General features: G+C 40.3%; 1 protein-coding gene across 2 annotated transcripts in view; it reads left to right on the top strand.

The window, feature by feature from the left end:
* Positions 1–13,084, top strand: part of AK9 (adenylate kinase 9) — a 62,398-nt gene that overhangs the window by 11,874 nt on the left and 37,440 nt on the right. For both annotated transcript variants that reach the window (XM_088666005.1, XM_035109257.3), the window contains exons 7-17: positions 1,098–1,289; positions 2,931–3,056; positions 4,437–4,511; positions 5,525–5,623; positions 6,429–6,568; positions 6,648–6,828; positions 7,670–7,814; positions 9,236–9,352; positions 9,794–9,871; positions 11,040–11,194; positions 12,646–12,802. In XM_088666005.1, coding sequence (XP_088522131.1) covers positions 1,098–1,289; positions 2,931–3,056; positions 4,437–4,511; positions 5,525–5,623; positions 6,429–6,568; positions 6,648–6,828; positions 7,670–7,814; positions 9,236–9,352; positions 9,794–9,871; positions 11,040–11,194; positions 12,646–12,802 — 1,465 coding nt within the window. The remainder of the gene's footprint in view (positions 1–1,097; positions 1,290–2,930; positions 3,057–4,436; positions 4,512–5,524; positions 5,624–6,428; positions 6,569–6,647; positions 6,829–7,669; positions 7,815–9,235; positions 9,353–9,793; positions 9,872–11,039; positions 11,195–12,645; positions 12,803–13,084) is intronic.

Here is a 13,084-nt window from a genome sequence, read left to right as displayed (position 1 = left end):
CTTTAGCTTAGGGTGGAGGGGCTGGATGAACATTTTTTCAGTATAGTTTAGCTACCTTGCTGAATAAAGTGATCCACTGCCTGGTGACATTGAACCAAACAGCACTGAATTGGACTAGACCCTGTATAGGATTAGTGATGTGCATGTATACAAAATCATCCCTTTTTACTGCTCTCTGGAAATAGCTTCTGATTTCCCTTTTATTATTCTTTTATTAAACTTTAATTTTAGTTGCAAGGCTAGTGCACAACCTTAAAAAATGTACAAAGTTGTGAAGCTTTCTTTTAGCTTTACTAGGATGGAAAAGGACCAATCAAATACAATTTCCATGACAGATAGGAAAATTCTTGTTTCAGGATCCAGACCTGAAGGAGGTTAGGTGCAATAACGCCAATCAAAGCTACCAACAAAATAGCCATGTATTTAAAGAAATTGTCCACCACTGCATTGCCCTTTCACATTTTTCTGCAGCACTTGCTGTTTGGGGGATATAATGATACAGCTTCTAGTATTATTATTATTATTATTATTATTATTATTGTACTGCAGTCTCCCCCATATGAGAGCAGCCAATTTATGAGTGTTCTCAAAACTCCAAGACCTCATCTTTCCTTCAAAGAGGTTTTACTGAGTCCTAGTATTTGGGGGTTGGGACTCTGCATAGTATCCTCAATGAGAGTTTTATGATGAGAAAACTCACACTGGGAATACTGTGCAGATTTCCTTCCCTCCTCCCTCAATTACTGCTCCTTTAAAGAGTTTACATTCCTGGCTCAGCACTTGGTTGTCACCTAGAAAGGGTTCTGTCAGTTCCTGCTGTGCCTCTCATGCTGAGGCAATATGGCACTTAATTTTATAAGTATCCTTTCCTTTTAACTAGATGTTGCTGCTCACTCTTTCCCAAGTTCTGTCCCTCTTTATAGCATACCAAGGAGAGTGATCCCAGGCAGGTGTTAGGCTCTGCAGAACCAAAATACAGTTGTGGCTTGCCTCCAACATAGCTCATACTGAGATCAGACGCACTATGGTATTGTGTTTAATCTTAAAGATGAACAATATTATTATGTAAACATCCCATCCCCCCTATTTTTAACTAGTGTCCTGACTATGATTTGTGCCAAAGAATCAGTGGACTAAGGCAGCACCCCGAAACAGGGCAAATATATATTAGAGATGAGTGGGATCCAGATATTATTGAAAAGCGTAAGAAAAAGAAGAAAGAGCCACGCAAATCTGTGGAAGAAGAAGAGGAAGAAGAGGAAGAGGAAGAAGAAGAAGAGACAAATGAGGTAACTTAACCAGGTTATCTAAACAGGTAAGGTTAAGAATACTGCAAGTAAGGGAAGACTTTGGAATTGTTCAGAAACAATGTTGAATACATTTTACTCAATTCTATTTGTAACTGAATACAAAATTGCTTCCTAGATAGAATTCAAATAAAATACTTCTTTTCTAGTACAGTTATCTTTCACATATATCAAATATCCTCTTCAGTGAATTGAAAATAATTTATGCCCTTAACAATAATACATACAATATAATAGGCTCTTCTTTGTGCTCAGTAAATTAGTAAACTTACTTGAATGTCTATCCAGTCTTGATCTTTAAGGCTTGAAGCAGGTAGCTATAAAAATGTATTTAGAAAGGGGATTATAATTAATTATTCGCTTACCCCCTGCACGCCAAACATCAGTTCTAACAAAAAATATGTTACACTATTTATTAGGCCAGGCTTTGGCGAATCTTCTATGAAAAAATGAGTCCTGTAATTGTAGAATATTATTGTATACTTTAATAGTCATGGCTTTTCCCAACGAAACCTGGGAACTCTTGCTTGGAACTGTAGCTTCTGACAAACTATAGTTCACTTGAGGAATGAAGTAAAACTGTATGATGAAAGAATGGTAAATGAGTTCCAGAATTTGGTATACAAGAATGCAGGATTGACTACAGGATCATATTGAGGTACAGTATACAGAATGATGAATGATGACCATACCTTTGATAATTGGTGACACTATTTAAATTCCAGCCTGATTTATCTGCATTCATAAGAAACATTCCTCACTTGGAATGTTGTAAACAACTACAGCTTATAGCAGGCATCCCCAAACTGCGGCCCTCCAGATGTTTTGGCCTACAACTCCCATGATTCCTAGCTAGCAGGACCAGTGGTCAGGGAAGATGGGAATTGTAGTCCAAAACATCTGGAGGGCCGAAGTTTGGGGAAGCCTGGCTTATAGTGACCCATTGAAATCAACAGACTTACTGTAAGTTGGTCAACATATTTTTATTTCAGTGGGTCTACTCTTAGCATTACTTCAGGAACAGTGAATTGTTTTCAGCCAAAGGGATGCATCCTCCTCTGGGCAACTGGTGGGGTGGAGTGTGAGACATGCCAGTGGTGAAGCAACAAATGGGAATTTTACCTTTACACGGTAGGCTAGATTCTACACACACTTGTACAATGCTCTCTGCCCTCCATCCAGGCAAGCTATAAATATCATCAGAGTTCAGGGACGCATTCCAACCAGGCAAAAACACCCAAGGAGGTTGCAGGGGCAGTGAGGACTGTGGTCTGGGGAGAGTGGGTGTGGCCAGGGGAGAGTCCAGAGGGCTAGGTAGAGAGGCATTTGGTCCCTGGGGCTGGTGTTCCCATTCCTGACTTATGTAGTTGGATTCAGTTCACTATCTTCAATCCATGAAGACCACAGTCTAGTGACTCCAAGGCACACCCAGGCTTTATGCACACAACAGAGGGTGCTCACACAGAGCTCTCTCATTTATAGAATTGAAAATGCCTTTGAGCCACTGTTTACATTTTTCATTCTGTAAAATACTTGAGTAGGAACTAGAAGCAAGCTTGGAAAATTCTATTTTTAATTATAATGAAGCAAAGTATGTTTTTGTTGTTTTTGTTGTACTCTTAGGCAATAGCTGATCAAATCATGCTGACAGAAATTTTGCCACATTTAGTGCACAGACCAGAAGATTTTTTAGAAAACATACAAGAGAGAGTTGCAATCTATAAGGACATTATGCTACGTCCTTTAGAGGTAAGAACAAGATGAGATCTGTGCTGCAACTTCTAGAAGTAAGTTAGTTGTTTTTAAGTACCTGATTGCCATTTCTTCAAAAATTTGTTTGATATTGCTAATCACCACATGTGCTCTGTGAGAACTGTGCTCGTAAATTATACTGATGATAACACAAATGCCCACTGCTCCTACAAACCATTCATGTTGTAGTTACTCATCACAGCTGTAACAGCACAGAACTGGGTGGTTGAATTGGGCCCATGCATCAGGAAGTAGAACTCTAAAAAATAAATTGTAGGATAATACATTCTTTTCCTACCTAGCTTTTTTGTTTACAGGGGGATGGGTGGTGTCTCAGTTTTATTGGAAGTATGGGCATTGGGTATGCATGTTGGAAAACTGTTTGTCATGCCACTAAGGCTCTTAATCTCAAGGTGATGGGTTTGAGCCCCATGTTTGGCAAAAAGAATCCTGCATTGAGGAGGTTGGACTAGATGACCCTTGTGGTCCCTTTGAACTCAACAATTCTATGCGGGTGGCGCTGTGGGTTAAACCACAGAGCCTAGGGCTTGCCAATCAGAAGGTCGGCGGTTCGAATCCCCGCGACGGGGCAAGCTCCCATTGCTCGGTCCCAGCTCCTGCCCACCTAGCAGTTCAAAAGCACATCAAAAGTGCAAGTAGATAAATAGGTACTGCTACAGCGGGAAGGTAAACAGCGTTTCCGTGCGCTGCTCTGGTTCGCCAGAAGCGGCTTTGTCATGCTGGCCACATAACCTGGAAGCTGTACGCCAGCTCCCTCAGCCTATAGAGTGAGATGAGCACCGCAACCCCAGAGTCGGTCACAACTGGACCTAATGGTCAGGGGTCCCTTTACCTTTATGATATCTACATTTGGTGTTAAAGAATATCAGTTGCTTATTTTATGATCTACTGCATTGACTAGTATTGTAGTTTTGAGTTAAGATTAAGATCCAGCCTCGTTTTAGATCAAGGTGTGTTCCCAGTATTGGCAAAGTGGATAGGATAGTTAGCATTGCTATTCTACCAGCACTACATCTCTTCTTTATCTCTTGCTACATGCCACAACATAGTTACGAGTGCAATTGTACTTGTGAGTATTTTGTATGAAGGCAGTTCCATCTATGTGAACAATAATCCCTAATATGATACCATGAATATAATACCCTGAATTAGTACAGCTACTATTTTAGACATTTGCTATTCATAAAGCACTGTACAGAAGTGAATGTCAAAAACAGTTTTACAAACTGTTCTCAAATAAGTAATTGAAATCCGATTAGAAGGGAACAGAATTGAATAGCAGTGTAGTCTTTTCAGTCAGCTGTATGTCATAAAGCATTTTTGTTTCTGGTTGTTGTTGTTTTTATGCACTTTTAGACATTAATGGCTGAGCAGGATTCCCAGTACCTGTTTGAACTAGATGGAAATAAGCCTGTTGAAGAACTCATTGCAGTATGTACATAGCAATTGTTATATATTTCTCTCAAAAAAGCATGATTAATTGATCAGAGCCTATTTTGCAGCTTAATGTTTTGTTGTTTAAACTGATACCTGCTTCCTCTATTTTAGTACTGTACGTCTAATAAAATTTATCAGAGTCATGGGACAGTTGTATAATACACTTATGGCCTCATCTACAAGCTCGTTGAGCCCATATAGTTAAGGACAGTCATTAGTTCAATAATCAGTTGCAGCTTTGTCCTGCTGGCCACATGACCTGGAAGCTGTATGCTACCGGTAGCTCCCTCGGCCAATAACCCGAGATGAGCACTGCAACCCCAGAGTCGGTCACAACAGGACCTAATGGTCAGGGGTCCCCTTTACCCCTTACCTCCTTCAGTGGAAGGAGCTGTCCCCACTACTTTATTCAGGACAACAGAACTTTTACAAAGTTTCAGTTTGTGAACTCTTTATCTGAAGGAAACAGTTGAAACCCTCACATTTGCAGATATTATCCTTTCAAAAATGGAAAGCCTTTCATTTGTAGGACTATGCATTGCAGCTGGTATCTTTTATTGACAGAGATAAAATAATGCAATCCTGTGTTGCAGCAGAGGCCTCAGCTGTGCCCAAGCAGATACAGGAATGGTAGCAGGAAAGCCTGAAATAGGGAATTTCTGAGGCAGGATCCTGTAGGTCTTCTGCATGGCCTAATCCTCAAGTTCCTCAGCTGTGCCAGCCTGGAGTTGCTACAGTGAAAAAGCAGGAAGAAACTGCCCCTCACCTACTTGTGCCCTAGTCAGCAGAAGCCTACAGGACATTGGAAGTGTCAGTGAATCCATTCCTCTCTGACCCCATTTAGATTTTTTCTTTCCATTGTTTAAAAATATTGTTGGATCACTTTTAAGGGGTACCCAAGTAAATTGCCAAATGCCTGTTGGTTTTATATATCGACAAGAACATATGTGATATCAATTAAATGTATAAAGGACCATTTATGGAAAAAGGTTTTTGTTTTTGTTTAGACAGTAATAGCTCGTCTTCAGTCCATGGGCCTACGAAATGGAGCTCTTATAACCAAACTTCAGAGTGGTGAGGAAGAAATGTTGGATGGACTGGATAACGTAAGCTTGATATTTGCATGTGTTATAGTTAGTTGTGTGCAGCAATAGCAATAGCACATTATAATATAAAGGTGGCATATTACATTTAATGCTGATATAGATTTAAGAAATCTTTTATTTTTTATTTAGCAGAAACGCAAGACAAAACTGGAAGTGTATATTCCATGAGGCTCCCAAACAGTTGATCCTGATTCATCAGCTCAGCACTGTTTGTTGTGTCCAACATTTTAATCCCCCATTTGTCATCTTTCCAAAACAAATAATTGTTAACATTGTTAGGTTGTCATCTTTTGAGGCCCTTGTGGTTGTGCAGTAGCCTGTAGAACCTTGTCGTATGGAGGCCAGGAAGAGAGCCTTTTCTGTTGTGGCCCCCACTCTTTAAACCTCCCCATGGAAATAAGGCATAAGATGATTTAGTTTTTACTTGTTTATGAATACTTGTTTACCTATACTGTACTTGCCGGCTACTGATGCCAGTCATTTATCATACCTTTTTCAGTTAAATTTTATAGTAACAAGTAACACTGCTAGATTTATTTTATTTTTCTTGCATTTTGATACAACTACCTTGGGATGTTTTCATAATAGAGCAGTATATAAATGTTCACAATAAATAAATTACAATTTCCCCCCTCCATGTCCCTTAACTCCTATGGCCCTTGTTATGATTGTGCAGTACCCTACATAGGCAAAGCTACATATCAGTAGTATGTAAATGTAGTGCAGTACATTGGAAATATGTGAAGATATTTGATCACTTTGTAAAATAAATATAGCACTTTAATTGTTTTGTTTTGGAACACAGGATGAACTGTTCCGGGTGCTTGCAGCCTACAAACTTGTAGCACCTAGATACAGATGGCGTCGCAGCAGATGGGGACGTGCATGTCCTGTGGCTTTAAAAAACGGGGAAATTATCATGGGATCAACAGACTTTGCCCTTGGGTAGGCCAAAATCCAATGTGCCTTAATGTGAGTGCAATCATCCTAAGCCTGTCGTTCTATGATTTTGTTTTCTTTTTAGCTTCTTAGGTAAGATGTATACACTTTCAAGTGAAGAAGCCCTGAAGGAGTTTATGCTGAATCCCCGTTCTTATCTTCTACCACCTATGCCTCTTCCACCTTGTAAAGTAATAGTATTTGGACCTCCATTATCTGGGCGTACAACCTTGTGTGGCTTGATTGCAAACTGTTATCAGGGAAAGGTAGGTATAAATTAATACTTGTGTATAAATGACAATAATTTAGTCTATAGATTATTTTATTTAAATTGCATGACTCCCAGTCATGTAATGGTTTTGCTGACGAGGAACCAAAGATAGGATCCTGAATAAACAAAAGTCAAGGTACGAGACCAGGTCTCATGCCGGTAAATAGACTGGTAGCTATGCAGATTCAGACAGGGCTTGCAGCTCAGCTCAACCTACACAATAAGCAATGAGTTGCTCAAATTGAGGAGTCAGGCCAGACACAGCAATTATGAAAGGCCAGATGGGTCCTTATTGGTTTCCTCAGTCACCTGATCCTGCTGGGCTGAAAGCTGCAGTTCACTATGTTTCGAGAGGTGGCACCATAGAGTTTCAGCAATCTGGCGAGCAGTTCCCTCTGCCTGCACACTGCCCGGTGGTGCAGAGTAAGTGGGCTGGGCTGTCCTAAGTGCCCAATTTGAGATTCCAAGGACCTTGCAGAAAAAATGGGGGGGGGTCCCCAATGAGATGTTTAGTAAAAAAAGTGTTTGCCATAAAGGTGAGGGGATATATATCAGATTTAAAGATACAGGGACAGATAGGTCAGTAGCGAAAACAAGGATCCTTAAAAAATATTTTTCAATGAAAATAAATGACATCAAAAGCAGGTTAACTTCTATTTTATGAGGTTTCAACTTTCATTACCAGACTTGGCAGTAGGTGCCTCAGTTGGTGTGGGTGACATAAGGAGGTGGGGCTCATCAAGTTACCACTTTCTATGTTTTGAGAAAAATTGTGCAGGCATAATTTTCTCCCTCCCACAATGCCCTGATACTTTACTTTCAATGGCTTTATCTAGGTTATTGATATGGAGCGTCTTCTTAAAGCACAATTTGAAGAGGCAAGATTACAGCTCATTGAGCAGACTCGTTATGAAGCAATTCAGGCAGGCATTCAGAAAGTGAAAGAAAAAATGGAAAATGAACGACTGTTCCAGGAGCAAGGTGAAGTTGTTTTATGTAGAATTTGAGATGTTTAGTTATTTGTGTTATATTGGAAGGCCTTCCCATTGGAAGGCAATTATGATGTTACTACAGCAGGGATAGGCAACTTGCTGCTCTCTAGATGTTCTATCTAGACTAAAACATCAGCCTCAACCAGCATGCTATTGGTCAGGGATTATGGGAGTTATAGTACAGAACATCTGGAGGACACTAGGTTGTTTACCCTAGTATTACACAAATAGTATGGTTAGCAATTTCAGGTATTTAAATCATAATCCAAGTAGAATTGTTGTAGGAATTTTAAGGTCTTATATATATACGGTATATATATAATAAATGTTCATAAATGTACCAAGCAAACAGTACAGGAAGACAGGCCTGAAAACCATTTTGACTCCCAAACTGACCAAATATTTCTCTGCGAGGAGGGAGGGAATGGAAAAAACCCCTTCCCTTTGTGTCTCTGCTCACAGATCCTGCCTTAAGGGCACATTTAAGATATGAATAGGGTGTGAGTCTGTGTCCTGGCTCAGGAACTAAGTATTTATCATTTCAAAAGACTGGCTAGGCCCCCTGGTAATCCAACATTAACAGGTAACTTGCCACACAGGAGATAAACAAGGTACTCAGATGGATGACGTGCCTGGGGGTTGGTCTTGGGCTGCACCCCTTCTGTGATGTATGTATGATGTATGTATGACGCTTCTAGAGGTGGCTCTGATTGGAGGGGGGGATTTAAAATTGTTTATATAAGGGCGGCCAGGCTTTTGTTTTGTGTTCTTATTCTCCTTTGTCCTGCCATGAGGGAAGACCCTGTTGCAACAGTCAATAAAGATCATGCTTACTAGCTGCTTTGCTTCTCAATATTCTCTGGTTGGCTCTGTCATTTCCTCTTACCGATGGAGAACTCTGCAAGGCTCTTATGTATCCCATAAGGGAATAAGGCCAGATTTTATTTATAACAGTATCAAACTCCAGGACATATGCAGTGAAGTCTCCTGCATGCTTACTCAGAAAAAAGCTATGTTCAGTTGAGTTTATTCTTGTGTAAGTGTGCCATGCTATCCCACCACTTATGGTGGAGAAGGCAAAAAGGAAGTGCTGCGGGGGTAGTTGGAGGGAGGCTGCTGGATTCAAAACCCTTCTGTTCCTCAATATGGCCCCAGAATAGCGGGGGGAGTATGCCATTCCTGGAGCTGGGAAGAACAATCTTTTTTTAAGAAAGGGGGGGGGATGCTGAAGAGGGGGGAATGCACAAGGCCTGAGGCCCGCAGAGCTCAGCTAGGCTTTGCAGCTGGTGATTGTCCCCTTTGGATTGGTGCTCTGCTGCCCTTCAAAAATGTATGCTGTACCCTTTTATAATAGAAAATGTAGTTGTCTTTTCTTGTCAGATCTTGTTCATATTTAATTTTCTCTTACAGCGGCATTGATAGCCCAAGACTTAAGTGACAAAGAACCAGATGAATATGAAGAGGGTGTTACCACTGGTGAAATAAGTTCAGTGCCGCAAAGCGTTACATCATCTGTTAGTCAAAAAGGTATTATAGTAACTTGGCTTGTGAGAGCAGGTCAGAATCTGAAACTATGGCTGTGTACACACATTAATCCATTTGTAGCACAAAACTATAGTGGTGTGGGGTTTTTAAAAATCCAGAATCATTCATGCTCAGTCTCAACATACTGCTTTAAATCTAGATAGATTCTAGATCCTGCCACAAAGGTAGGTGTGCTTACTTGATAGGCATTTGAAATATCTCCCCTTGGTTAGGTTATCTATGCCTTTTCCTCCCTGGACATGCCCACCTGTCTGCTCTCACCAAGCATCCACTTGATGGTGTTCTGATTGTAACATTAGTGGATGCAGCCGATGGCAGCGTCCTTACATAGTAAGAGAGAAGATACTGGGAACAAATAAAACGATTGTCCACAACACTGAATACATATGTGTGCATGTGTTTTTTCTTTCTTTCTATGCCTAGAAAGTAGTACCATAAAAGAAGAAGAAGAGGAAACTGAAATGGAAGAGTTGTCTCCATCCCAGGCTGCAGAAGAAATGGGTATTATTGATCATAGCAAGTAGCAATAGTTCAAAATTGAAGTGTTCTTAGTCATAGCATTTTATTTACCGTATTAGTGATGACAGGTTTATTTATATATTTTATGTAGAGCATAAGCAACCTCTCAAAGCAGTTTATGATACAGGCGACTCTCACCTTACACCAGGGCTGCGTCTTAGTTGGGTATAGTCAAATCACATTGGGTTCAATGGTGAGTGTAATTGCCAAAGTCTTTTTCCCCCCGGACACCTGCCCACTTTCCACCCCATTTTTATTTTTATTTGCCGTGTGTAAAGCTGAATGCACACTAGTTAAATATGTGTAACTTGTGAGTTACCTGTGTATACTATTAAATTTTAAAATGGAATAAAAATATTCATTTGAGGTGGGGTGGGAAAACACTTTATCTGGATTTTACACAGTTAAAACGAACTAAAATCCTGGGTAAATAAAAAGGTATTCACCTGGAAAATATAATGGAGTCTGTTAACATTGGGGAGCATTTTGCAAGGGTGGAACATCACAAATGAGAAGGAAGACCTACGCAGGACGTACCTGCCCCACTGCAGATTACCAATCCAGAAAATGGCATTGAATGAGGATCATAATATTTGGGCAGGTTCGTGCAGGAGAAGGCAGTCTGTGAGAGATCTCCGTTCCTTGCGGTGGGCTCAGAAATGGACCAGAGGACTGTTGCCTATGTACTAGCCCAAGTTAGTTGTTTCACTAATGTGCTTTACCACTGAGATGAGTGTGTGGTGAGCATATGTCACCATCAGAAGCATTTCCCAAAGAAATGGGTGTCCATTGAGGTAGCCTGGGCAATTCTTATTATAATTTATCAATGATAATTTGATAGGTCTGCCTTTGTTTAAGGTACTTAATTTGCTCAGCATTTAGCTCTTTTGCCTGCATTTTTCTCCCCTACATACCGGTATTCACTGTGTAGCTAGAAATGCCCTAGAGGAAGGGCCATTCTAATGATATTCTATAAAGACAGAGGTAGAGAACCCTGCCTCAGCCCTTTCCACCTGTGGGAGCATCACTCGAGCAGAAATTTCATCAGGGAATGCAGTCACAGGCAGGTATAAAGTGTCAAACCAATGTTTCTGGCAAAATGAACCTAATGTTTACCTGCATGTTCCCATTTACATTTTTCTAACATAAGCGACAGAAACCTCAGTGCCCCAGACTTCGGAGGTAACATCTGAGCATCCAGAGGTGCAAGAGATAGTACAGAAAGCCATTGAAGCTGTAATGTTCTCTCCAATACTGCTACCACCAGAAGCATATGCTGATGCATTAGAAGAAGCAATTACCGAGGTAAAAGTACCAGTATCAAAGGAAATGTGTTGTTATTTCAAAAAATGTTACTCATAGTGTGCATTTTCATGAAGCATTGTTTGGAGGGCGGTTCCATGGCATCATCCCACCACACCAGTTGCTTGTATACTGTTGAGTATGAATGCTTTCCCATGAAAGTCCAGAGGCTCTCTCTTCAGTCATTTGAGCATCACCATTCTGGTGTACCTTTGTGTCTAATTTCACAGCTTCCCTGCCTTTTGCAGGGAACAGAGGCTGCACACAGTATTTAATACAGGGTGAGTCTTTTAAAAGAGGCCCCGTGGAACATGTGTACTCTGTATCAACGGGGCCTGTTTTAAAGGACTCACCCTGTATAACATATTAACAGCCAGCAAAATGCTTCTTCATGACCAAGATATCCTACATAATGTTAAACTTTCCATATTAATTAAACAACCTTTCCATATTAATTAAAAGTTTCCTGCTTGTGAGTCCTGCCCATTTTATTGCTTCCTGATCCTCATGGCCAGGAGATGTGTGATGAGTTGCCTCTTAATTGCCCCTGGAAAGTCTCCTCGACTGCTCACTGTGCACACTTACCTGAGTGAAAGCCTCATTGAACACAGTGGGACTTATGTCTGGGTAAACATGCATAGGACTGCACTGTTTACTACTCCATTGTCAGTTTCTACCATGGCCAAAGTCTGTAATTAATGGCAAATAACATTATAAAAATGGCAGAGGAGTTGGAATAAGAGGAAATCAGTTTTGAAAGCATCCCCCCCAATCTTTCTTAATTATTGGGGTAATTAAGAAAGGTTATTCAAACAAGGAATAATTAAGAGTTTACCATTTAATGCCCCAACTATGATTGATGGGAAGCAATACAAAATGTGGAACCTGCAAACAGGAAACATTTAATTGAAGGGACATGAATCTTTTTAAAAGCCCCATTAGCACTTTTTAACTAGACAGACTGGCTCTGTGGTTGGGTTTTATTTGTTGTTACCAAAATTGAACAAATTCGAGGAATACAGAAAACACTTGGCTGTAACAATTTGTCAACTATACCATCTGGATTCTCTGTAAAAGTGAGTGAACAAAGAATTACAATTGTAAGGGGGGAAGGGGCCAGTGTGGAAGCAACCACTAATTGGCAGGAATTTGCAGCTCCCTCTCTTCCTTCTAATACGTTAATGTACAGTATGAGTGAGCTTGTTTTGTTATGCTTGATCATAATTCTATTACTTAAGACAGTATTCACATGTCCCATTTTATTCTTACAACACACCTGTTGGGTAGATTAGACTTGGAAATACTGACAGGTTCAAGGCTACCCAGTGAGAACTTCATAAATGATGAAGATTTGAACCTAGGTCTCTCCAGCCATAGTCCAACTACTACATTACAATTCTCTAATAGCTCCATCAATGTTATTTGTTGTTATTAACAGCAGTGTTTTATTACAGCTTTCTAAATCAAATAAGTACAGATATCCTGGAGCGGCAGAAAAAGGAGGATGGGTCTTGGATAATTTTCCTCCATCGGCAGAACACTGGGCAGCTTTGGTAGAAAAAGAACTTCTACCAGATACTGTGATTTGCTTGAAGAATTCTGAACAAAATGGTCGGTGCATATGTAAAATTGAATGTCTAACATTAAAGCTATTTTTGAAACAAACCTCCAGGGTGGGAAGTATATGAACATGTGAAACTACGTTATACTGGGCCAGATCATAGGTTCATATAGCCCAAAGGTGGGGAACCTTTTTCAGCCAAATGGATTTATTAGTAACCTTCTAAAGATTGCATGCCAGTGTTGGGTGGAGCCAGGTGCAAATGCAGACAGAGCAATGGATGTGACTCTTACCATTGTTGAGTAGGCTATATTCCAGCCACGTAAAAGTTG

Source organism: Zootoca vivipara, chromosome 3, assembly GCF_965207765.1.
Source record: "Zootoca vivipara chromosome 3, rZooViv2.hap1.1, whole genome shotgun sequence".
NCBI lineage: Eukaryota > Metazoa > Chordata > Lepidosauria > Squamata > Lacertidae > Zootoca > Zootoca vivipara.
This window is presented reverse-complemented; position numbering and strand designations above follow the sequence as displayed.